At 46.2% G+C, this 24,178-nt stretch overlaps 1 protein-coding gene across 1 annotated transcript; it reads left to right on the forward strand.

Annotated features, from left to right (window-relative positions):
* Positions 1-99: 99 nt before the first annotated feature.
* Positions 100-23,531, forward strand: lonp2 (lon peptidase 2, peroxisomal). The gene is given in 16 exon segments (XM_048257738.1): positions 100-517; positions 2,078-2,306; positions 2,656-2,787; positions 3,060-3,182; positions 3,984-4,147; positions 6,254-6,348; positions 8,433-8,691; positions 11,655-11,707; positions 11,710-11,795; positions 13,797-13,947; positions 14,398-14,524; positions 15,249-15,385; positions 19,225-19,355; positions 20,625-20,832; positions 22,138-22,328; positions 22,675-23,531. Coding segments are annotated over 16 exon segments (2,556 nt in total). The 5' UTR covers positions 100-284; the 3' UTR covers positions 22,912-23,531.
* The last annotated feature ends 647 nt before the right edge of the window (positions 23,532-24,178 follow it).

Raw genomic sequence — 24,178 nt, forward strand, 5'->3', positions numbered from 1 at the left:
AATGCCTGTGCTGTGTGCGCGCGCGCGCTCTTGATCATCGGACTGAACAGTACGTTCTGTACATGAGTGTTCGCATCTTTTACTGTCTTTGTGGCGTTTGCAGGGATCCCGTTTGCGTCCATCTCGCCATATGAAGTTTGTCTTAGTACAGGCGCCGTAGTTCTCGTTCCGTGTTTTCATTTGGCTCAGCTGGTCTCCTGATATCAGGAGACATTACAGGTCCGCATAGAACTAGCTTAGTTAAATACATGGTGGACATTGTTTTCGAGTAAAAATAGCCAAAAATGTCTTCAAGCGGTGGTATCCAGATTCCTGGTCGTTTACCTCTGTTGCTGACCCACGAAGGAGTGCTATTACCTGGCGCCACGATGCGAATCAGCGTAGACACAGCCAGAAACATGCAACTGGTAAAGAGCAGACTTTTGAAGGGGACTTCGCTCAAAAGTACAATCATTGGAGTTATCCCAAACACCAAAGACCCCGACCACGACTCAGAGGAGGTCCCCACTCTGCACAGGTGCTACTCCTTCCCATTTGTGTTAGCAGCTAGCTAATCTAAGACCAATCAACAACAACAAATTACACTAAAAGATGACATCCCTTTCATTAACGTTACTCTGCACATTTGTCTGTCGTTGTGAAAGGTGGAGGGCGACTGTCAAATTGGCGATCAGTCTGCTCGCAGATTCGCGATGTGAGTTTACCATGCGATGACAGTTAGACGGTCTTATCGATGCTGTCCCTTCAAACCGTGTATCATTTGGTCGAGTGTTTGTAATCAGAAATATATCAGGCAAGAGATGGATAATTTGCATAATAATAGAAAGCCCATGTTAGCATGGCAAGTTCTGGAACAATCGCAGAGCTGTCTGGACTTTAACCAAAGGTCCTTGAAGCTCCGCTTTAACCCTCTGCAACCTTCTGTTACGGGTTCTGTGTTACGGGTGATTAAACCTTAGGCCCACAAGAAACGTCAAAATGGATTTGTGAATGAACTTTTCAGTATAGGCCGTTGACTAATAAATTAATAAACATTGTGCTTGACAATGATACCTGGAGACAGTTGGTGCACAAAATCCACATTTGTAAAAACCAAATCGTTTTCATGGCGGTATGCATTGAACGACTACGGTACTAACTAGTAGGCAACCTATTTTGATCCTATGGACTTTGAACCGGTCTGTCAGGCACAACTTATATCATCACCCATAAAGAGGGCAGTGAAATGTCATCCACTAATAAACAGACTATAAACAGACTGGTTGAAAAGTGGCATTTTACTGAAAAAGGGATGGCCTGTCTGCATTTTCACACTACACCCCCCCGGTCGACTTCAAGGCACATAACCTTCAACCTAACCCTTACCCTTGCCTAACGCTATTGCATTCTAGACAGCGATGCTTTGAAGTCAAGGGGGTTGGGGGGGTGTCTGAGATGTTAGCTGAGAATTATTTCACTCAGGCTCTTGTGTGACAACCAGATGGCCCAGTGCATAAGAGGGGATTATCTATTTGTCCCGTTGGTGGTACGACCTACTGTGCTACCAGAGCAGGGGTCCCTCTTTATCTTCTAGAAGCTCTTGAAGACTCTTTCAAGAGTAGGTCTACCCCCAACAATCCAACACACCTAACATGCACTTATGTACACTTCTTCTCTCCCTTTAACTCAATCTCCGTCTCGTTCTACCACCATCTTCTTCAATACACTTGACTAATACGTAAACTTCTGCACACTTATCCTCTAGTAGTAGTGTAGTTGTTGTATTTGTTACCTAAGGTCTCCTCTGCATCATAGTATTTATTGTTGTAGTAAATAGTCACCTAAGGTCACCAGTTCCTCCTCTTTGCTCATATAACTTCCTGTCCTCCTCCTCTATAGACCGAGCTCAGACCTCATGATTAACAGGCTGCAGGTCCACACACAACAGCTTCATGGTGGACCATGATGATTAATTAAATGAGGAATTAATGTCTGTACAACTAGCTCATTTTATTTTACATGTTGTTTGACACATGAGGAGTGTTGACTGGACCCCTGCCCTGACCAAAGCTGTGTGTGTGTGTGTTGTATCCCCCAGCATTGGCACGGCGGGGCTGGCGGTGCAGGTGGTGGGCAGCAACTGGCCCAAGCCCCATTACACACTGCTGATCACGGGCCTGTGCCGCTTCCGCGTGGCCCAGCTCCTCAAGGAGCGGCCCTTCCCCCTGGCCGAGGTGGTGCAACTGGACCAGCTGGACCAGCTCACCAACAGTCCCGACGGAGAGCTAGGGGAGCTGGGGGAGAGATTCTACCAGGCAGCCGTGCAGGTGGGTGGTAGGTGGTGGTTGTGGTTGTGTGGGGTGGGGTGGGGTGGTTGGTGAGGGTGTGTTTTTGTTGTGCATTTTGTGGGCATCTCTCACTTGTCTTTAGAAGGTTTCCTAATAAAGAGAAGCAGCATGGTGTCTACTAATATTAAAGGGGAAATCGATTTTTCACCTAGGTCTCCATTTCTCCAGTACCGTCGGTATAGCTGCCAGGCAGCTACAGCGCTGCACTCTGGGGGCATAAACATAGGGGCTCATGAACATGCCCCCAGAGTGTAGAGCGGAATTCACCTTTAATGTGATGTCTCATTGCTTGGATAGACTGATCTCTTATAGTCTGATCTCTTTGTAGTTGGTTGGAATGTTGGATATGTCGGTGCCTGTGGTTGCCAAGTTGAGAAGAATGTTGGACAGTCTGCCCAGAGAGACCTTGCCAGATGTATTGGCCTCTATGATCCGGACCACCAACAAGGAGAAGCTGCAGGTAGGGCTTGAAGAGTGTGTGTGTGTGTGTGTGTGTGTGTGTGTGTGTGTGTGTGTGTGTGTGTGTGTGTGTGTGTGTGTGTGTGTGTGTGTGTGTGTGTGTGTGTGTGTGTGTGTGTACACCTGGTAAAAACCTGGCCTTCAGTGAGCAATGGTTTATCAGAAACCCAATAGTACATATCTGCAGAAGTTCTTTTCAGATCTTTTTCTATTCATGTGTGTATGTGTGTGTTTGCCTCTCTCTCATAAGTGTTTTTGTGTGTGTGTCTGCAGGTGCTGGACGCAGTAAGCCTGGAGGAGCGCTTTAAGAAAACTCTTCCTCTGCTCTCCAGGCAGATTGAGGGCCTGAAACTTCTGCAGAAGACCAGGAAGCCCAAACCAGATGATGACAAGAAGGTGAGCTGGTACAGGTGCATCTCAGAAAATTAGAATATCGCGGGAAAAGTCCATTGCCCTGCCCATATTGGGAGAAGAAAGGCTCAGGAAACCATTGCCGGTGTTTTGACTTAATTAGCTGATTAGAGCTCAGGTCGACATTACCTGTGGTTACAGTGAAGCGTTTCTTGGTGTTTTAAGCCCCCAACGTTGTCTTCAAGGCAGCGCTGACTGGAAGGTTCTAGGTTTAGGCATGGGTTATGGTTAGGGTTAGGGTCCTGTGCCTTTAAGTCGAAGGTGGCAGTGCTGCCTGGAAGACGACGTTGGGGGCTTAAAACACCGTCAAGCGTTTACAGCTCATGGGAGTCAAAAATCCAGCATCTCAAAATATTAGAATAAAGGATATATAATATAGTAATCATCAAGTTTAGAATAATCAAAATTAAAAAGGGCTTGAAATATTTTAGATTATGTGTAATGAATCTAGATTATATGGAAGTTTCACTTTTTGAAATAAATTATGGAAAAAAATAACTTTTCCAATATTCTAATTATTAATCTATTATTGATTATTTATGCATTTAGTGGACTTGTTTAGCTAATGCAACTTAAAGAGGCCAATTACAGGCATAATCCCCCTGGAGCAATGAATTCTACACACAACTTTTTGTCTCCAGCTTCCGCTTTACACCTACAACCCACGTCTCTTCTCTTGACTCCTTTTACCTCCTCTCCTGTCTGTCTCTCCTTTCTTTCTCTCTCTCACTCACCTGATGCAGTGTCTCATCACGCCATCACACGCTCCTGTTTCTCCTCCAACAGGTGCTTTCAGTAAGAAAGGGGGGAGTGTTTCCTATTCGTCAGTTTTCCCTGGACGAGGAGGCAGAGGATGATGATGGAGATGACATCACTCTGCTGGAGAGGAAGGTCAAAGGGGCCAGCATGCCAGAGCCAGCCCTACGTGTGTGTGTCAAGGAGCTCAAGAGGTCAGTGGCCCCTGGCTCGCTGTCTGTCTGTGTGTCTGTGTGTGTGTGTGTGTGTGTGTGTGTGTGTGTGTGTGTGTGTGTGTGTGTGTGTGTGTGTGTGTGTGTCTATTGCTGCATTTATTTACTCTTATGTGAGTGTGTGTGTGTGTGTGTGTGTGTGTGTGTGTGTGTGTGTGTGTGTGTGTGTGCGTGCATCTATTGCTGTATTTATTTACTCTTATGCGAGTATGTGCATATTCGAGAGCGAAGAGGAATAAAATATTACCCTGGATACCAGACTCTCTGACTTCGCAGTAAGAAGTACTGTGGGGAAATGTAATTGAGCGGAAGTACGTAGACAGGTGGCGCCAGGCTAATAAAATATCTCTAATCTGTCAACAAATTTGAGATAGCTGCCGCTACATCACTGCCTAGTGCTTACAGCATCCACAGATTATTTTGTTCCTGTACATGGTAACAATTCAGAAGCCCTGGCAACCACATTGTAAGGCATTCTAGCCAGAATGGAAGAAAGGTTTTGCATGTAATAATGGCATGTATTGCAAAGCAACTTAGAGGATATAAACTAATGTAGTGTTTTTATTCCACTGCTTGGTTGAATTTCCCATTGTGCTACGTAATTTAGAACGACCATTAACCGTATGTTATTTGCACACCTATGAAGAAGATCCATTTTGTGGGCCGTATCACACTTGTATATTAATTCACCAAACTCGTTGTGAAGTTTAAATAGATAGATCGATAGATAGATAGATACTTTATTGATCCCCAGGGGAAATTCAAGGTCTGAACTCAAATTCAAATGAACTGTCTGAACTCAAGGTCTGAACTCAAATTCAAATGAAACTCAAGGTCTGAACTCAAATTCAAATGAAACTCAAGGTCTGAACTCAAATTCAAATGAACTGTCACGTTGCATCTAAGCTGTAAAATGCAGACGTTCAGAACATGGCAACATTGTAGCATATGACGGACGTGGTCTTTAGCTAGATGGATGACAGCAGGCTAGGTAAAATAGCGATGTATCAAAGCTAAAGTTCATCAGAATCTTGGGATACGCCCGCTTGACAACGGGAGAGATAGAACCAAAGATTCTAGAGCGTAGCGCTAGAATGGCCTTTGGCTGTAGCAACCATCCATTTAGAACTAGTAACGGCAGTTTGTCCTGCAAGTTAATGCACTTACGAGGTTCCGCTTCGCGTCAGGGCCGTTTTACAACCTCGACCGTGCATTAACTTCTGTGAACAGACCACCGTGTCATCCATTATCCCTTACATATACCGTAAGTGGCTTTGGACAAAAACATCCATATTTGTCAAATGAGAATACACAGGATCCTGCAACAGCAGCAACACTGTGTAGGAGTCAAATATGTTCACCAGACATACTGTATCAGAGGACTATATGACAAGTTAATGGCTTCATTATTCTTAACTTGCCCTGGCTCTATTAAAAGATACAGGGTTCCCATGGTCATGGAAAGCTTGGAAAAGTCATGGAATTGTCATGGAATTCAGTAAATTCATTGAAGGTTTTGGAAAAGTCATGAAATTTAATTTTGTCATACTAGGGACATAGATAGGAGGTAGCGTAGGCTATGTCACAGACTGCGTTCAGATAGGGCATAGGCCCTACTCTATCTGAAACAGGACTGAAATTTCCACTGCAAAGTTTGGGGGGGGGGGGGGGGATGATTTTCATAATAGTGACATAAAGTAAGCAATTACAGGTGGGTCCCCCCTAAATTATCTCAAAAAGTGGATCTTTAATATTTCAAGCCATTTTTTGTTTTAATCTTGATGATTATGGCTAACAGCTCATGAAAACCAAACATGTATGTACTGTATGTACTATAGGCAGTGAAAAGTCATGTCAATTTAATCCAAGGACATTGGGAAGTCATGGAAAGGTTTTGAAATGTTGACAAAGAAAAAGGGTGGGAACCCTGAAGATAGCATTGTTCTGTCATATAGATCTCTAAACACTACACCAGGGCATACTGTATGTCAACATGCACAGCACATGTGCCACTCTTCAGCTTGGGTCTCTGGTAGTCTGATGTTGCAGCAGTGGTGTAATCTTCTTCTTTGTCTGACGCTTGCCCAGGCTGAAGAAGATGCCTCAGTCCATGCCAGAGTATGCTCTCACCAGGAACTACCTGGAGCTGATGGTGGAACTTCCCTGGAGCAAGAGCACCACAGGTAACCAGCCATCATGTTTACACACAGTCTGCACGTAGAGCACAGTGCCCTTTGAGCCAGGAGCAAACAGGAGGCGTTGTACTTTGGGTCTGCAAGCATATGTTTGTCTGGAATATATGTTACTCTTGTTACGGTCTGGTACAGCCAGCTCATTATATCATAGGCATGTTAGTGTGTGTGTGTGTGTAAATGTGGAAAAGAGGTGAAGATCGAATGCATTTTACACTGTTCTGTTTTTTCACTTCTTTAACTGTGTGTGTGTGTGTATTTAGAGATTTGAATTTACGTTGATTTATGCATGTTTCAAATTGTATGCATAGATTGTATTGGTTGACTTCCAGTAAGGCAGCCTTAAAATATAACTGCACTGTCATAACTCTCACCACAAGGGGGCTGTAATAGCAATAGTGTGACATTGTTGTGTAAGAATGTGCTGGCAATTTGAGACTTTGTGGACCTCATTTCCCATTGCAATGTCATTTATTGCCAGTTGGGGGCAGCAGAAACCACATATTGATGTGAACTAAACCTCCATAATACAGACCATGCCTTGAGGCCGATATAGCCTAAAATGGAGAAAATTCTTTCTTTCCTCATTTGCTTAACCCCTCCCCCTCTTACACACAAACACACACACACAAAAGCACTCATCTTGTGCTCTCTGTCTCTCAGGTGTGTTAAGATGTTATTTTATTTCACACACACACACACAGTCACACACAGTCACACACAGTCACACACAGTCACACACAGTCACACAGATAGATTTACTTCCAGCAGTGGTGAGTTCTTTGGAAATTGTCGTGGATATGTCTTTGGATGTGACACACAATATAGAACACACACAACACACACACACACCGTAAATGTGCACTTAATGCTACCATTACTCAATACCACGCAAGAACATAACTTTAGACAAGTGTACTTCTGAGTGTGTGTGTGTGTGTGTGAAATAAAATAACATCTTAACACACCTGAGAGACTGAGAGCACAAGATGAGTCCAAAAGGAGAGAGAAAAGCACAAGTGAAAGTGAGCAGTCTTAAGCCCTTTAACAGCATGATGATGAGTGACTTTCTCTGCTTGTCATGAGATAGCCAACAACAGAAGGTAACTAGCACCTGCCTGTAATCATGATCCAGGGTTGTCTTGCCCTCTCGCTGGGCACCTGTGCTGTCGCCTGACTACTGCTGGGACTCTCGTTCAGAAGCCTCTGGTGACGGGAAATACCACTGCATCACACTATGAGCTGTGATGGCTGCTAGGGATTTGGTGCAGATCTATAAACTTGGAGAATTCGAAGAGTTGAAACATGAATGGAATGATGTATGTGACCATAGTAAAATTGTTAAACAGATGGTGTGTGTGTGTGTGTGTGTGTGTGTGTGTGTGTGTGTGTGTGTGTGTGTGTGTGTGTGTGTGTGTGTGTTGTGTGTTCACCCAGATTTAAGGCTCTCGTAAGTGCAGTTGAACTCGGTGTGTGTTTCACATAGCCACACTCCTCCAAGGGGGAATGTGCTCCAGTATGCGTGAGAACCTGAGAGGTAGACATTCCAGAAGTATCTGGGCAGGTGGAGGCTGCACCGTGTCCAATATCGCGGTGTTTTATGGGACAGGTGCACATCTGTGTGTTTAGGTGTACATGTTTTTTTTCCCCCTCAAACACTCGCACATGAGGCATGTAATGCTTATAGTTCTCTGAAGAAAAGTCAGTTGACGATTTTGTGTTTGTGTATTTGAGTGTTGCATGCTGTATGTGTTTACTTAATAGCATGCTAATTGGAACTGAAGATGATTCATTTGTGTCCCGCTTTATATGTAGTACAGCTGGTTAGATGTACTTTGCACAGACACTAAAATCTGTGGCAGGGATACTGGTCTCTACAGAAGTCTTGTTTTTTTTAGTGTCAGATTACAGAGCCCTGGAGAAGCTAGGCCTGGCCGTCACAGCATCTATCTCATTTCATGATGGTCAGCATGATCTAGTGTCTACAGGTTTCTCTCTTGAAAATACATTGCTCAAAACAGTTGATTTGATTATGTGCAATGTTTTAATTCTGTGTGTGTGTGTGTGTGTGTCAGACTGCCTGGACATCCGTGCGGCGCGGGTGCTGCTGGACAATGACCACTATGCCATGGAGAAGCTGAAGCGGCGTGTCCTGGAGTACTTGGCGGTGCGGCAGCTCAAGAGCTCGCTCAAGGGGCCCATCCTGTGCTTCGTGGGGCCGCCCGGCGTGGGCAAGACCAGCGTGGGCCGCTCCATTGCCCGCACGCTGGGCCGCGAGTTCCACCGTATCGCCCTGGGGGGTGTCTGCGACCAGTCCGATATCCGTGGCCACAGGTGGGTGTGATGGGTAAGGGTGTGACTGTGGTTGTGGCCAGTAGGGGGAGCAGCACTGCTAAGCTGCAGCAGGGTGGGGAGAGCGAGGAAGTTCTGGCCCCATTCACTTCAATGGGCAATGCTAGGCTAGGCTAATTCAGCCACAAGTATACTCAAAGATTATACATAGGCAGAGCAAGATAGTTCGTCGTAGTTCATGTCTATGGACACGAAATGGGGATCGAGTCCTGTCTGCATAAAGAGGCCGTGTCATTGACGTATCGATGAGCGTACGTAGCAACCTGCCAACACCATCAGAAAAGGTCGATAAGGTGGATTTTCTCCAGATTGGAATGCTCAAAAATGCTAAAAATGTACCTGAAATGGTCAGGGTTTGAGGATCATGAAAACATGCCCAAAATTCACATTCCTAACTCTATAGAACCAAGATCTTAGCCTATGTGGTGAAATTCTGAGCTATGGCCAGACTTGAATGGAACAGTCGATGCCTCTGGTCTGCATAAAGGGGGATTTTGATCTGATGAAATATCTTGCTCTGCCTATGTATAATCTTATAGGTATACTCAGTAGGCTGCCATCTCAGTAAGCTTTTCTCAAAGTCAAGGATTCGTGCTTGGTAGAACGAGTCCTGCCGAGTCGAATCCTTCAAAGACGAGGCAAGGCTTCTTAGCATACGGAAAACACACAATGGAATTTTAAAGCACCCTTGACATTGGAACAGTGCTTGGCGAGATTCGATGACATAACGTCCTTGAAAGAGCGCCTTTGAAGGACCCATCCTTGACTTTGAGAAACGGTCAGTGTCCAACATGAACTCACTTCTGCCTTCATTTCCACAAACAAGCCAATTAGGTAGTAATCAGCTGGCACATTATTGTGGTCATGTGGATTGGCTGATCCTCCCAGCAGGAAATTGAACCCTCATCATCCACCAATCCACATAAACAGCAAGCGTTTGTGTCAACCAGACAGTGATTGTTTGTAAAAATGTGGAAGGAAGCGGGCACTTTAGTGACGGCATTCTAAAGATGGTAGATGCTAAATGGCTGCAGCTAACCCTCTGAATTGGAGCTCCTCCAGGGGCCACAGGGCCCTGAGCTGAACTGCTAACTGTGTCTCTTTGGAAAGCTTTGAGGAGATCACCCTAATGATGGATTGCTCAAGCCCTTAACACCTGTCCCATGACAGAGTTCTATTTATAATTCTGTGACTTGTCTGTTTCGCATATCCTGAGTGCTTTTGCACTATTGTCATGGTAAGAAAAATCTGATTCCAGTTCTACCTGATGCGTGGCGCACAACCGTCATCATCATCAGTCATTCTCTAAGCCTTGTGGAATGGCAGTGTAGGCTCTCATCCTTAACGTGAACAGAAGAGCAGAGTCATGGTTTGTCATTGGGGTGGAGGCTGGCTTTGACAGGCCCGCTGACTATCATAGGTGACATTCATGGAGAGTGAAAACAAACAGCGTGAGTGTGGCAGTGTCAGACAGATGGGGGGATGTGTGCAGGGATAATTACTGAAGTGTGTGACTGTGGGGCAGGTGAGACACACACACACACACACACACTCCCCCTCCCCCTCCCCCTCCCTCTCAAGGCAGAGCGGTGAGCCAGGTTGCATGATGTCACCCTCGATGGTCCTCTGATCTCCTGTCACTATGGCGATTCGAAGTCGATGACATCATAGCCCTGCAGGCTGTGGCAAGTTCCTATCTGTGAAATAGGTTCACCTCCCTACCCCAGTCGCTCACTCACTCACACACACACACACACACACACACACACAGAGCTCCAAGCTTGAAATGACATCTGACACCATCAGCCCTGACTTCATCTGAATCTGCCTCAGCTGCCTGTCCGAGGGAGGATCTCTGATCCTACTTGTTGGAACACACACACACACACACAGACACAGACAGTCTCTTTCTCACTCACTCTCTCTCATACATACACACCCACCCACACACACACACACAAAGACTAGACCCACATGTATTAGATCTTTGTGAATTCAGGAGATAAAAGAGCCCTTCCCCTTTCTCTTGCAGGCATTGGTGATGTGTTCATTTTGGGCTGTCATGTACCGTCGCGTCTTAGTGTAGCTGAGGGAACTATGGGTGCAAATGAAGGGAGTTAAACAGGGCAAGGTGGGTCTGCACACATGCAAATACTCCACAGGCTCAAGGTATTGAATTGCACTTGTCATGCTGTAGTTTGCAGCGAGAGTTCAAAGTCCTCATGTCTCTCATTATGTTAATCTCCAAACCAAGTTTGCCTGTATCGACTTACCTCATGCCCACGAGTATGTAAGTGCACGTGTGTGTGTGTGAGTGTGTGTGAGAGAGAGGGGGGGGGTGCTTGTTGGAGGATATTGTGTGTGTGTGTGTACTTGTTGGAGGTGCTTGTTGGAGGTGTGTGTGTGTGTGTGTGTGTGTGTGTGTAAAGGGGGGGGTGCGCTGTGCGTTGCACATTATTACCTCTCCCCCCCTTGTCCCCTAGTCTCACCCAGGCTAGATCTGCTGCAGCAGGTGTGTGTGTGTGTGTGTGTGTGTGTGTGTGTGTGTGTGTGTGTGTGAGTGACAGAGAGAGAGAGACTGTAAGCAAGTGTGTGTGTGTGTGTGTCTCCCCCGCTCCCACGTGTGTTTGACTGACGCAGGGCTGCTCTTGTGTAACTCCACAGGAGCGTCCTGTTCCTGCCTGTTCCTTGCTCCTCCACAGTAGCTTCCCCCAACGGCCGTCTCATCAGCTCCTCGCCTACTACTGTCCCCCTGTATCTCTCTAAGCCCTCTCTGTACTTCACCCTCCATCTCTCTCTCTCTCTCTCTTTTCTCATTCTCTCTTTCTTAAATACAAATAAGCTTTATTGGCATGACTGTAGGCCATAAAAACAAATAAAACACAATTATTTGACTCTCTCTTCCTCTCTCTCATTCCTCCATATTCTCTATTTGTCTCTCTCAGGCGCACGTATGTGGGCAGCATGCCAGGACGGATCATTAATGGCCTAAAGTCTGTCGCGTCAACAATCCGGTCTTCCTGCTGGACGAGGTGGACAAGCTGGGCAAGAGCTTGCAGGGAGACCCTGCCGCCGCCCTGCTGGAGGTCAGAGGAAACTGCAGCCACCTCCAGTCACCTGCACACAATAGTGACACCTTTCACTAGTGTGTGTGTGTGTGTGTGTGTTTTGTTTGTTCCTACCCTATCAGTAGATTAGAACATGCTAATAGTCACTATTTGATTAGCTCAGTCAGACTTGATCAAACAGGTCAAACAGGTGAGGCAGTTATAGACCTAAAACAGAGCCTGAAGATCCAGTACAGAACCAGTAGTCCTACATGCCCCCAGTAATTTCAGATATACACAGGAGCTGTGTTAAATTTCTTATGCTATAGGTAGGGGATTTCCCACAGCAGCCAATCAACAACCAAGCCTATTTTCCATCAAAAACAAAATCATCATCAAATAAGATAGGTACCCAGGAGAGGAGCATGGTATGGAGGTGGGAATGACTAGGTCCACAAAGCAGACCTGTACAGTCACTCCTCATTAATCTCAAAAACAATGAGGGCATTGAGGGACGAGCGCAGGCTTGCTGAACGGAACAGGATACATGATGGCTTCATCACTGACCTGAGAACTGGACTGGCACCTCTCCACTTTGTTCCAGTTACCTCCTGGTCTAGACTTGAGCTGAAAAGCACCTGATTTGCTGAGTTTGCAAGAAAATGCTGTCACAGCATCCGGCCCATACACGCCGGTGGACGGATTCTTAGGAAGCGAGGAGAGGGCATAACCCAGGAAGAGAGAGATTGGGCCATTATGCTCTATGGCAGCCAAGAAAGAGGGGAATGATGAAGGGAGGGGTGAATGTTTGGAGATCAGATTCCTAACACGCATGCAGACACGTGGTGGGATGTACCAGCGGGATGAGAAACATCAGAAACATCTGGAGCGCTTTGCCCGCGGAGCACCGGTAAGAGGGTAACTGGAGGGACGGGACGGATGGTCTGTACGGAACGGTGCCCGTGACCCGCGGGTCTGCCACTACCTGCTGCCCTGTGTGCACCGTGCGCTGCAGTTGGCTCCCAGAGGAATTAACACGAGACACGACCCACTGGGAGCCTTAGTGGTCTGCTTCCTGCAAATCTCTTATGGGAGAGGGAAGGGATTGGGGATCATGCGCCCAATGAAACGCATACGTAGACTCACACAGACACACAGTCACATGCGCTCATTGGTGCAACATAAGGTGAAACAGTGTAGTTGTGTGACAGTTGGTTTTTGGGGATTGGATTGGATTTGTGTGTGTTTAGATAAACTGTGTATTTGGGCATAGAGAGCATAGACTGGGTGTGAGTATGTATAATGTAATTTTTTAAGCATACTCCAGCATGTATATATATATATATATATATATATATATATATATATACACATACACACACCTGTGTGTGCCTACAGCATGTGTGTGTCTATGTGTGTGTGGTCCAGGGAAGTCTGCGAGTTCCTGTGTGAATGGCATGCCGACCTACAGCAGTGTGATGCCTTTGCTGATATCACAGCAGGCTGCAGGCATAATTCCAACAAAAAGGCATCACAGACCATGACCCAGATCTTGCTCCCTCTAACACACCTCAAGGCTTTAACTCTCTCGATCTCTCACACACACACACACACTCATGACCACTACTGTACAAAACCTTCAGTGCACACTTGTGTACTCTCGTGTTTAGGTGAACTGTGTGTGTGTGTGTGTGGTGGTTTGGACAGCTTTAAGCCTCTTATCTGTTGATGTGCTTAGGTTTTGTAATCAGGCGTGGCCAGGGAGCGAGGCAAGCATCTCCTCTGCAGATCTGCTAGGCCAAAACCTCCAATCTCTCTCTCTTTCACTCACTCACTCACACACACACAACCAGCAGGAGGGAATTATCTCTAGAGGAGAATAGAAACATTGACTGGGTAACTGGGTATCAGTTCGCTCAGTGAGAGACGGTTGAATTGAATGGGGTGGGGTGGGGGGTCATCAGTGCACTGTGAACTGATACCAGCTTGTCAACCTTAAGCAGAATTGAAATATCTGTGTGTGTGTTTGTGTGAACACAGGTCCTGGATCCTGAGCAGAACCACAGCTTCACTGACCACTACCTTAACGTGGCCTTCGATCTCTCCCAAGTTCTCTTCATCGCCACCGCCAACACCACAGCCACCATCCCCCCCGCCCTGCTGGACAGGATGGAGGTCCTGCAGGTGCCAGGTCAGCATTTGGGAAGGTCAGGGGTCAGGAGGTCACATGATATGGCATTAAGTGCCAGTGATGGATGGATAGTCAATACAGCTGATACACTAGTGATCAGCACATGATTGATGCATAGCCAGGCAACTGCTCTGTTAACGGCCTCAGATGTGGGTTGGGTTTTTGCGTTTAACTGTTGAAGACAATGATCTGTGTGTCTGTGTGGCATGATATGTGAGCCTGCTCATAGACTACTGTGTGTCCAGTCTGCTCTGGTGACATGTTGGGGTTGCCTTTCATTAGGCTGTCATTATGGATGATATAGGAACCTGACCATGTGGTTGACTTAAAAAGGCTGTGTGAATGTGTGTGTCTCTTGTGTGACCCTGTGTCTAATCTATATGCTCTGTGTGTGTGTGTGTGTGTGTGTGTGTGTGTGTGTGTGCGTGTGTGTGCATGTGTGGAGCTCAGGTTACACCCAGGAAGAGAAGGTGGAGATTGCTCACCGCCATCTGATCCCACATCAGCTGGAGCAACATGGCCTCACACCCCAACAGCTCCAGATCCCACCTCACACCACACACGACATCATCAGCAGGTACACACACGCACACACACACACACATTCATAAAGAGGTAAACAGACACATACACACTCCATGGACCATGGGAGGTGGAAGTGGCTCATTAACCTACCAATGGGATCGTGGAGGTATTATGAAAACCAGACAGTCAAATACAGGTCACCCACTCCTCTCTCTCCCTCTCTCTCTCTCTCTCTCTGTCACTCTCACACACACACACACACACACACACACACACACTTGGTCACCTGCTGCAGCAGATCTAGCCTGGAGCAGTAAGGGAGGGCTCAGCTGTGAGTAAAGTGGGTGAGACTTGAGACCAGGAGGTAGAGACTAATAATGCAGGAGATAATAAAGTACATCCTCTAACAAGCAACGCATACACACACACACACAGTCACACACAGTGCATCCTCCAACAACCCAAACCCCCCCCCCGTCCACACACACACACACTATACTCCTGCATCTAGACAGAGACAGATAGGGGCAGCACAGCCCAGTGGAAAGCGAGAGAAAGAAGCTGATGAAACGGTGTCTCACAGGGCATGATTCCTCTGATCGCCTTGTCAGTGAGGGCCTTCAGTGAGGACCATTTACTGTCCTAGTTTTGCCTGGCCTGGCCTGGCCTAGAGCCCTAACATTATCCTACAACCTATCAAATTACAGTGTTTGTCAGCATTTATCACCAAACATGATTATGTGTTTAAGTATGGTAACATGTGTCTTTCTTTCTAGGTACACAAGAGAGGCAGGCGTGCGGTCACTGGAAAGAAAGATTGGGGCCATCTGTCGAGCAGTGGCCGTCAAGGTCGCCGAAGGTCACAAGATGTCCAAGCAGGAGAGCTCCAACCATCAACAGGACCAGCCTGGAGGTAGGCATGCTGCCATGGACTGTATCCACATGTCATTCCTCAGTCTCAAACTAAAAATGTCAAAATCTACCTTCACAACTACTCCATCAAGGGCTTTAAACAGCATAACTCTCAAAAAGAATTTCAAGTTTTTGCCTGAAATTGCACTGTGCCTATTTACAAGGGCATTGTTCCCACCTCTTCTGGGGCCTACCATCAAATGTTGGACCTCTATAGAAAGCTGAGAACCTCTAGTTTTCGTAGGATAAGTCAAAATAAATGTGTGATGTACTCACAAAGAGTTACAGAGGCTAGAATATAGTTTTTTCTTTCTGCCGGATTACAAGCATCTCTGAACTGACCACATTTCAGCCCTCTAGGTCTCTTGATATCCCTTAGAAACACAACTGAGCCCTAGCACCAGGTCATGTGTGCAAAAGTAGATCAATATAGAATGAAAATATGAGTGCTTTAGACTATTATTTGCCAAGGTATGCCCATGCGTTTTGTAAAATGCCTATGGATACTCCCCATAGGACTTTTTGTTATCCAAAATGCATACTGATAATCAAATGCTTACTGCACATAAACCCCTTTGTGTAGAAGCATAATCCTGGTCTGAAATGAAAGGTAACACTTTGAGGTTTCATGCTTGTATTTGGATTATACTTCAGGGGTTCTGATATGGAATTACTACACTAAATATGGAATGATTACAAAAATGTCTCTATTTTGCATTTACTTTGTTGGTTCAATGAGTGTGTATAAGATAGACTATACATCTGTACAACTAATATTGGATAACACAACATGAAGATTCAATTTCTATGGATTCTTGTGAATATGTCAGTACCCAATATGTTGCATCTACTTATTGTGCTGCAGCTACACTGCAGCCAGAAGTCAGGGTAGCACCAAAAGCGGAAGGGGGGGAGGGGGGCATTTTGGATCAAATTTAATTGAGACATAATAAGATTAATCTAAGAATGTAAAGCACTATACAGATTGTACATTAAAAAATGGTCATTTTTGGATTCCCAAGAGTCAAAGCTTTGAAATGGTGTATAACATTACTATGCTATATAGCAATATGGTGCATACAATTGATTTAGAATGTTGGGGGGAGATGGGGGAGGGGGGTAACCGTCCCGCCGGCGGGACACTGAAAGTTATGTGGTAAAGGTGCAGTCCCATAAAATGTTTTGACACATTCAGCAATCATCTCCTCACGACCGCTAGCTGCCCATTCCGTGAGTACAGTGTAAAAAAGCCCGGTCAAGGCATAAAACGTCCTCACTTTAGATGAGCTCACAAAATATCATTAACTCCTGAGTTAATTATTAATTATAGTATTAGGAAGTGTTTTATAAAATATGTATCCTCACCCTAACTAATCATTAGTGCATATGTATGTAACAACTGTTAAATAATGAAAATATTACTTCATCAAAAACATATTATTGCATCATTTATTAAGTATTAACAATAATGTATAAACATATTTTAGATATAGGCTTATTTACTATGAACAAACTATTTATAACTGTGTGAACAAATGCTTTACTGATGATAAATTATGTATGAACAAGAAATTACTAATGATGAACAAACCACTAACTAATAAGTAACAAAGGCTTAATAAATGATGAATTGTGTGTAGTTATTATAAAGTGTTACCAATGGGTTCAATTCTCCCACATGATCTCTTTAGTTCATGCACAAGACACACTCATTGACTGACTTTGTACATAATTTAAATTAGAACCGTGCGTTTTTAATTAAAATTGGGAAGGTTTTTGTATGACTGTATCCCGTTGCTGATGTCATAACGGGAACACTGTGTTCATGGATAATTGTGCAACAGGCGCTTAGCTGCAAACACACATCAGTAAACAGCCTCCTCATGTTCTCAGAGGGAGTGACTGGGCACGTGTGAGTGTGTGAGAGTGTATGTGTGTGGTGTGTCGGGGTGTTTTCTCTAGTGTGCAAAGTGATCTTGGTGAATGTGATTTGATATATGCAGAATCCTCCTCTCGTGGTGTGTGTGTGTGAACGCATGTGCATGTTTGGCTGCATATATGTGTGTGTAGTGGTGATCTCCAGCATTGGATCCAAAAACAATGTGTTCCTGCCCACAATCTGATGCATGGGCATTCCCTGGCGCTCAGAGACTGCTGACCTCTGCACAATCACTCCACTATCTCACACACACACACACACACAGAGAGAGAGCCTCACATGTGGCACAAGCAACCACACAGTCACAACATTCACACGCAGAACCTCACATTCAGGACCACACACACAAACACACGCGCGCACGCACACACGCACACACGCACGCACGCTGGCCGGCCGTCAGCCCTCAGGACTGTGGGGCCCCATTAAGGGGCAGCGGGGATGAATGTGGCCCAAATCAGCCCCTCCGCCTCAGCCTCCCCATCTACATCTCCACCTCCCTGGTGGGTGCAGCTGCTCTCGAGTAACAGGAGAAATCACACTCGCAGTTAACTCAGTCACCCGGGAGAGAAGGGCGAGGTGGAGGGGGAGCAGTACGCACGCACACACACACACACACACACACACACACACACACACACACCACACACCGCACACGACTCCTGGAGTGACACTATTCTCTCTGACCTCTCCGTTGACACACAGGGAGAGAGAAAGGGAGAGAAGGAGGGATGGGGAGAGGGGGAGAGGGAGGGGCAGAGAGCGTGTGGGGAAGGCTCCTTAGTTCAGCCCCCCAGTTCTTTGCTCCTATTCTGCCTGCCTGTTGCCAGGTAACGGTGACATTATTGGCAGTCTGAACAAAGCGTAGTGAGAAGGTGCGTGTGTTAAAAGCGAAAGAGAGAGTGAGCAGGAAAAAGGGAGAGGGAGGGAGGGAGGAAGAAAGAAAGAGAGGACAACCCCCTGCTTTGTGCACCAGCTGCTCAAGAGGCATTTATGGCAGTAGTCACATGATCAGTCAGGCACGTGCCTTTTTTCCTCCAACTGTTCTTGCATATTTATCTCTATTTTCCTCTCTCTCAATTCTTTTCTGCTTTGCATCTCCCCTCCTCTTTCTCTCTCTCTTTCTCTAGTGTCACCCCCCTCTCCACTCCTGCCTGCTCCTCAGCACACATCTCATTCCCTCTTCCACAGAGCTCTCAAGGACACATTACATCACTTAACAAAATGATCTTCTTAAATATTTATTGTCTGATGAATAATTGAAGTCAATATAGCTGAGCCATTTCCCCCTCTGCTTTGATGTGCAGATTTCATAACTGTTTTTCCTATCTATGCTCATGAGATGACGCTGCCGTGGTGTGTGTGTGTGTGTGAGTGTGTGTGAGAGAGAGAGAGAATGAGTGTATTTAGCTTATGTTAGCCTTTTCCTTGTGTGTATGTGTGTGAGAGAGAGTTTTCTGCGAGACTTTGATGCACTAAGTGTGGGTGAGAGCGACTGGTGTGTGTGCAGGGCTGGGACTGTCTGTTCTTGTCGGGTGATCAGCAGCCAGACTGTCAGGCTCACGTGAGCAATTGGCACTTGGGCAGTGTTGCTGGCAATGTGATAACATGTTGGAGTGCAAGGGTTCAGCACAGCACAGCACACACTTTCAGGTCTCGGCTTACTTCAGACCGGCCCTCAGCAACAGCCCCAGGATGAGGGTGGCATGCGCTCCTCATGCACACACACACACTTACGAGAGAGAGCCTCTGTTGCTATTCTTTATACCCAGCCCCCCCCCCCAAAGACTTGTCTTCATATTCAGAAATGTCATGTCACCAGGTCTCTTCCTGCTGTTGGATAAATGTGTTGTCCACCATACTCACCTCCTTTTCCTCTCTTTGCCCTTGTCTCTTAGCAGACGAGAAGGAGGCTGGAGCAGAGGAGGCCCAAAGGGAGTCTGCTGACCTCAGTGCCCCTCCCGAGATGCCCATCCTGATCGACCCCATCGCTCTCAAAGACATCCTGGGACCCCCTCTCTTCGAGATGGAGGTAAGGGCGGCTCACAGGCTACCTGTCTGCCCACTCAGACTGACCTCACCACCCTTCTTGGAAATGGTCAGAGAACGAACAGATGGATTTATTTGTACCAAAGTATAGTTTTGTAATATACCAAAGTATAGTTTTGTAATGGCGGTTTATAGCAGAATTAAGGTCTTGCCCTGTCTGTTTATCTTGGCATCTGTCCACTCATTTTTAGGATTTTTCTGGAGGACCCTTTTTCGAGCCAGATATACAGTATTACTCCAGTTGTTGCATTAGACTAAATAATCACATTCCCTCTGTTTCAGTAGAACTTTTAAAAACCACAACAGTTCAACATATGACAGATCCACCAGTTTTTGAAATTCTGTTTGGGTGCCAGAGGTAGTTCTCTGTGAACTTATTTTATGGGCAGCCGTGGCCCACTGGTCAGCACTCTGGACTTGTAACCGGAGGGATGTCGGTTCAAGCCCTGACCAGTGGGCCGCGGCTGAAGTGCCCTTGAGCAAGGCACCTAACCCCTCACTGCTCCCCGAGCGCCGCCGTTGTAGCAGGCAGCTCACTGCGCCGGGATTAGTGTGTGCTTCACCTCACTGTTTGTTCACTGTGTGCTGTTTGTGTTTCACCAATTCACCGATTGGGTTAAATGCAGAGACCAAATTTCCCTCACGGGATCAAAAAAGTATATATACTTATACTTTTATACAGTCATTTATCCATATACTTTTGCAATGGAATGGCCCCTGCTTAAAACTAGATTCCGACTAGAAGCCCCTTTCATCAGCCGCCCTCTCTTCTCCATGCTGTTCTGCTGTTGGCTGGAGTAATGGTTCTTCGTGCTGCTGTAAGAGACATGAATCTGTGCATTCCTGTCGTGCCCCCAGGGATTTGGGAGGGAGAGCAAATCTGAAGAATCTCTCCCCATATGGAACTTGTAAACATGGCCAGTGTGGGATAGGGGCTCGTATGGGGGGACCTTCAGTTCACTTCATTGTGTTATGTTTACTGATTGACGCTGTGCATTAGACATATTGAACACACTATTTTAAATCTGCACCGCTGAGTTGCCATTGGTCTCTCATTGAGTCCCAGCTATCGTTTGTGTACCATCCATGCATATTGATTATATGTCAATGAAAGTCTGTCAGAGTGGATTGATGATGGAACATGCCCCGGCCGATGCAGACTGTTGCCTTGCTGCAGGGTTTATGGAAAGATGAGCGGGTCTTTTGGGCTCAGCTTTGTTTTACAGGTCTGTCCCTCCGCTTGCTTTCCCAGGTGTCTGAGCGGCTGACACTGCCTGGTGTGGCCATTGGCCTGGCCTGGACACCTCTGGGTGGGGAGATCATGTTTGTGGAGGCCAGCCGCATGGAGGGCGATGGGCAGCTGACTCTGACCGGACAGCTGGGCGACGTGATGAAGGAATCGGCCCATCTTGCCATCAGCTGGCTGCGCAGCAATGCCAAACTGTACCAGCTCACCAACAGTGAGTCATTGCCAAACTGTACCAGCTGACCAACAGTGAGTCAGTGCTAAACTCTAAAGAGTACTGTGGCACAGACCCCCTAGTGAACAGGTGCTAGATCAAGTTCATACTGTGACAAAGTGAGTCCGCATACATTTTTTCTGCTCTAAAAAATAAGATTTCATAATAAATATTTCTTAAATTCATTCTTTTTTTAGCGCAATCAACCGTGTCTCTCTGTTAAAGGAGAATTCCGGTGTGATATTGACCTAAAGTGTGTTGAAACATGATACCGAGTGTGAACGTATGTCTCATAGCCCATCTCGGCTTGTCCCCTGCACTCCAAAATCTGAAGCCAGTTAGCCCGATGCTACCAACAGCTTTTTCAATGGTGGTGCCCGACATCGGGCTAGCCATGCAAATAAATCACTGTTTTACACCATTTACGAGGCTCAATGTATCTCCACACTTCATTGGTAGACTTCCGAGGGCCCTGACATTTAAAACGAGACATTGAGAACTTTGAAAAAGCACTGGTAGTTTACTTACAAGGCGATTTATACAGACAGTATCTTCCGCGAAGTTTAGCGTTTGCAGCCATCTTGAATTTAGTCACGATAAGTCGAGCGACAAGTAAGAATGAACAGGTATGATGAGGGATCCTGTCTGTATAAATCGTCTTGTAAGTAAACTACCAGTGCTTTTTCAAAGTTCTCAAAGTCTCGTTTTAAATGTCAGGGCCCTCCGAAGTCTACCAATGAAGTGTGGAGATACATTGAGCCTCGTGAAATGGTGTAAAACAGTGATTTATTTGCATGGCTAGCCCGATGCCGAAGCACCACCATTGAAAAAGCTGTTGGTAGCATCGGCTAACTAGCACCAGATTTTGGAGTGCAGGGGACAAGCCGAGATGGGCTATGAGACATACGTTAACACTCGGTATCATGTTAACACACTTTAGGTCAATATCACACCGGAATTCTCCTTTAAAGTCAGTGCTTGACTATAATGTGTCACCAAGACCGAGTCAGCGATTAACTCTTACCAGCTCAGCAACAGTGAGTCAGTACTAAACTGATGGTTGTATCATCATTTAAAAAATTGCCCAATTGTCTGCCTCATATGGGGGACATCTTTGAGAAATACACGATATCTGGTCACAAAGATGTAACAGCGCGAGTCTGAGTCAGTGCTAAGTTATAGTCAGTCAGTGTTAAAATATACCTACTCACTGTCTGTGACTAATTCCTTACCTGTCTGATGACTTTTACATAGGGAATACCTTGACTCCGGATAAGAACTGACTTGTCATGTGACTCTTTGCAGTGTCTGGTCAGCCAGACCCCATGGAGGGAACAGACATCCACCTGCATTTCCCTGCTGGTGCCGTCCTGAAAGATGGCCCCTCTGCTGGTGTGACTATAGTGACGTGCTTGGCGTCGCTCTTGAGTGGGCGACTGGTGCGCTCGGACGTGGCAATGACTGGAGAGATCACACTCAGAGGCCTGGTGCTACCGGTGAGCTCGCTTTACAGGCAAAGCCTTGACCCTTTAAACATACCTCTGTCTCTCTCACACACACACACACACACACACACTTAAATTAGTAATGCTTACAACATGTACTTGCACTGGATGGACACAAGATGGCAAAGTCAGAGACTTCCTTGAAGTGAAACTATTTTGTCTAGCAAGACATATGTTATGCATCCTACATGCTTCCTGCATGTTTCCATGAGGCGACAGTCTTTCTGCACTTAGGAAATAACATGTGGCTCGTTCCAAGGCCACGCCACGGCTTCACTCTGGGGTGTGGCGGGTGACACGCATTACCTCATGATTAATGTGCTCTTCCCTTCTCTAGGTCGGCGGGATCAAAGACAAAGTGCTCGCCGCCCACAGGGCGGGCCTGAAGCGGGTCATCATTCCCAAGCGCAACGAGAAGGACCTGGAAGAGATCCCTGCCCACATCAGGGCGGAGCTGGACTTCGTGGCAGCCGGCAGCGTGGACCAGGTCCTAAACGCCGCCTTCGGCGGGGGTTTCCCGGCAGCAGCCACCACCAGCCCTCTGACACACCCACACCTCGCCAGCAAGCTCTGAGACCACTTGGCTCCCGACACTGTCAAAAACACTCACTCACTCACAAACTTATGAATGACTGACTACCTGCACACAGACAAACATGTACACATCTGAGCCTTCGGGAGTGCAACTAAATTAAGTGCAAACGGGAGGCTCCCTTACACCTCAGTAACCAGAGTTGACCTGCCATTCAAGAGGTTATGGTATTTGTAGCACTTATTTGAAGTCCTACTCATTCTATAGAATTAACCTTGAGCTTTCTGTTGGCTTTGTAAGTCTTCAGCATAGGTAGTCATTACCCATTACCATACACTATGTAGACAGTAGTGTGTTTAAAACATACTAAGTCAGTCAGTTTTCAGACCATAGTCTTGAACTAAATCATGGACTTACTGGATTTTGGAGTACCACTGACCATGTGCGCCAGTTGATGATACAGTCGATGTTATACTGGTTTCAAGAGTGAAGTACAATTCTTAATGAACAGCGTTCCCAGTGCCTTTGTCAACCTCTTGTTCAGTAATAGAGAGCAGTGTGCGGTCTGCTTTGAGTCTGAGCGTCTGGCATGGCCTGTGACTGATTTGGTGCTCTGAAACATGACTACTAATAAGACCAAATAAATATGAAACTAGATTTTTTTTATGCTGTGGAATGCATTTCCTGCTATCTGGATTTCAAGTTTTACAGCGCTATTATTTCTCTGTTGTCATATCATACAAAAAAACTCCCCAGATAGCCTTCAATTTCAACTTCAGTGCAACGTTGACATTAGGCCTAAAGTGTAAAAAGAAAAACCTTGACAACCTGAAGGCAATAAGCAGCGTGGAGTTAACCCAGAGAGCTCATGCTGATGGGCCTCGGAGAGCATGTTCAGAGATGCCTCTGCAGCCAAGCCAGCTCTCCATCCCAGCTGCAACACCATGCCTCAGTTGTCACTAACGTGTCAAGACACACTGTGCACAGCCATGATCCACAAATCACTACCGTGACCCACCAGTCACAGGCAGCACAAGTCCAAACAAACAACTGCTTACCTCAGCACAGATGGCTCTGCAGCAGGAGTTGAGAGACAGCATCAGACCCAAGTCATCCTTGCTGAACACTCCTGGCTCAGGTGTAAAAAAGTCCACAGGCTACAACACTGGGGTAGGGGTTGAGAACACAAATCACTTGAGGGCACAGTAAATAGCCATGTGAAAACATATTCGCCTTCTGCACTTCCACATCTGGACGTGTGAGGCGAGTATGGCCCGACTTCTCTTGAAATGGGGTCTGCGACAGATCG

This window comes from Alosa alosa, chromosome 11 (genome assembly GCF_017589495.1).
Source record: "Alosa alosa isolate M-15738 ecotype Scorff River chromosome 11, AALO_Geno_1.1, whole genome shotgun sequence".
Classification (NCBI taxonomy): domain Eukaryota; kingdom Metazoa; phylum Chordata; class Actinopteri; order Clupeiformes; family Clupeidae; genus Alosa; species Alosa alosa.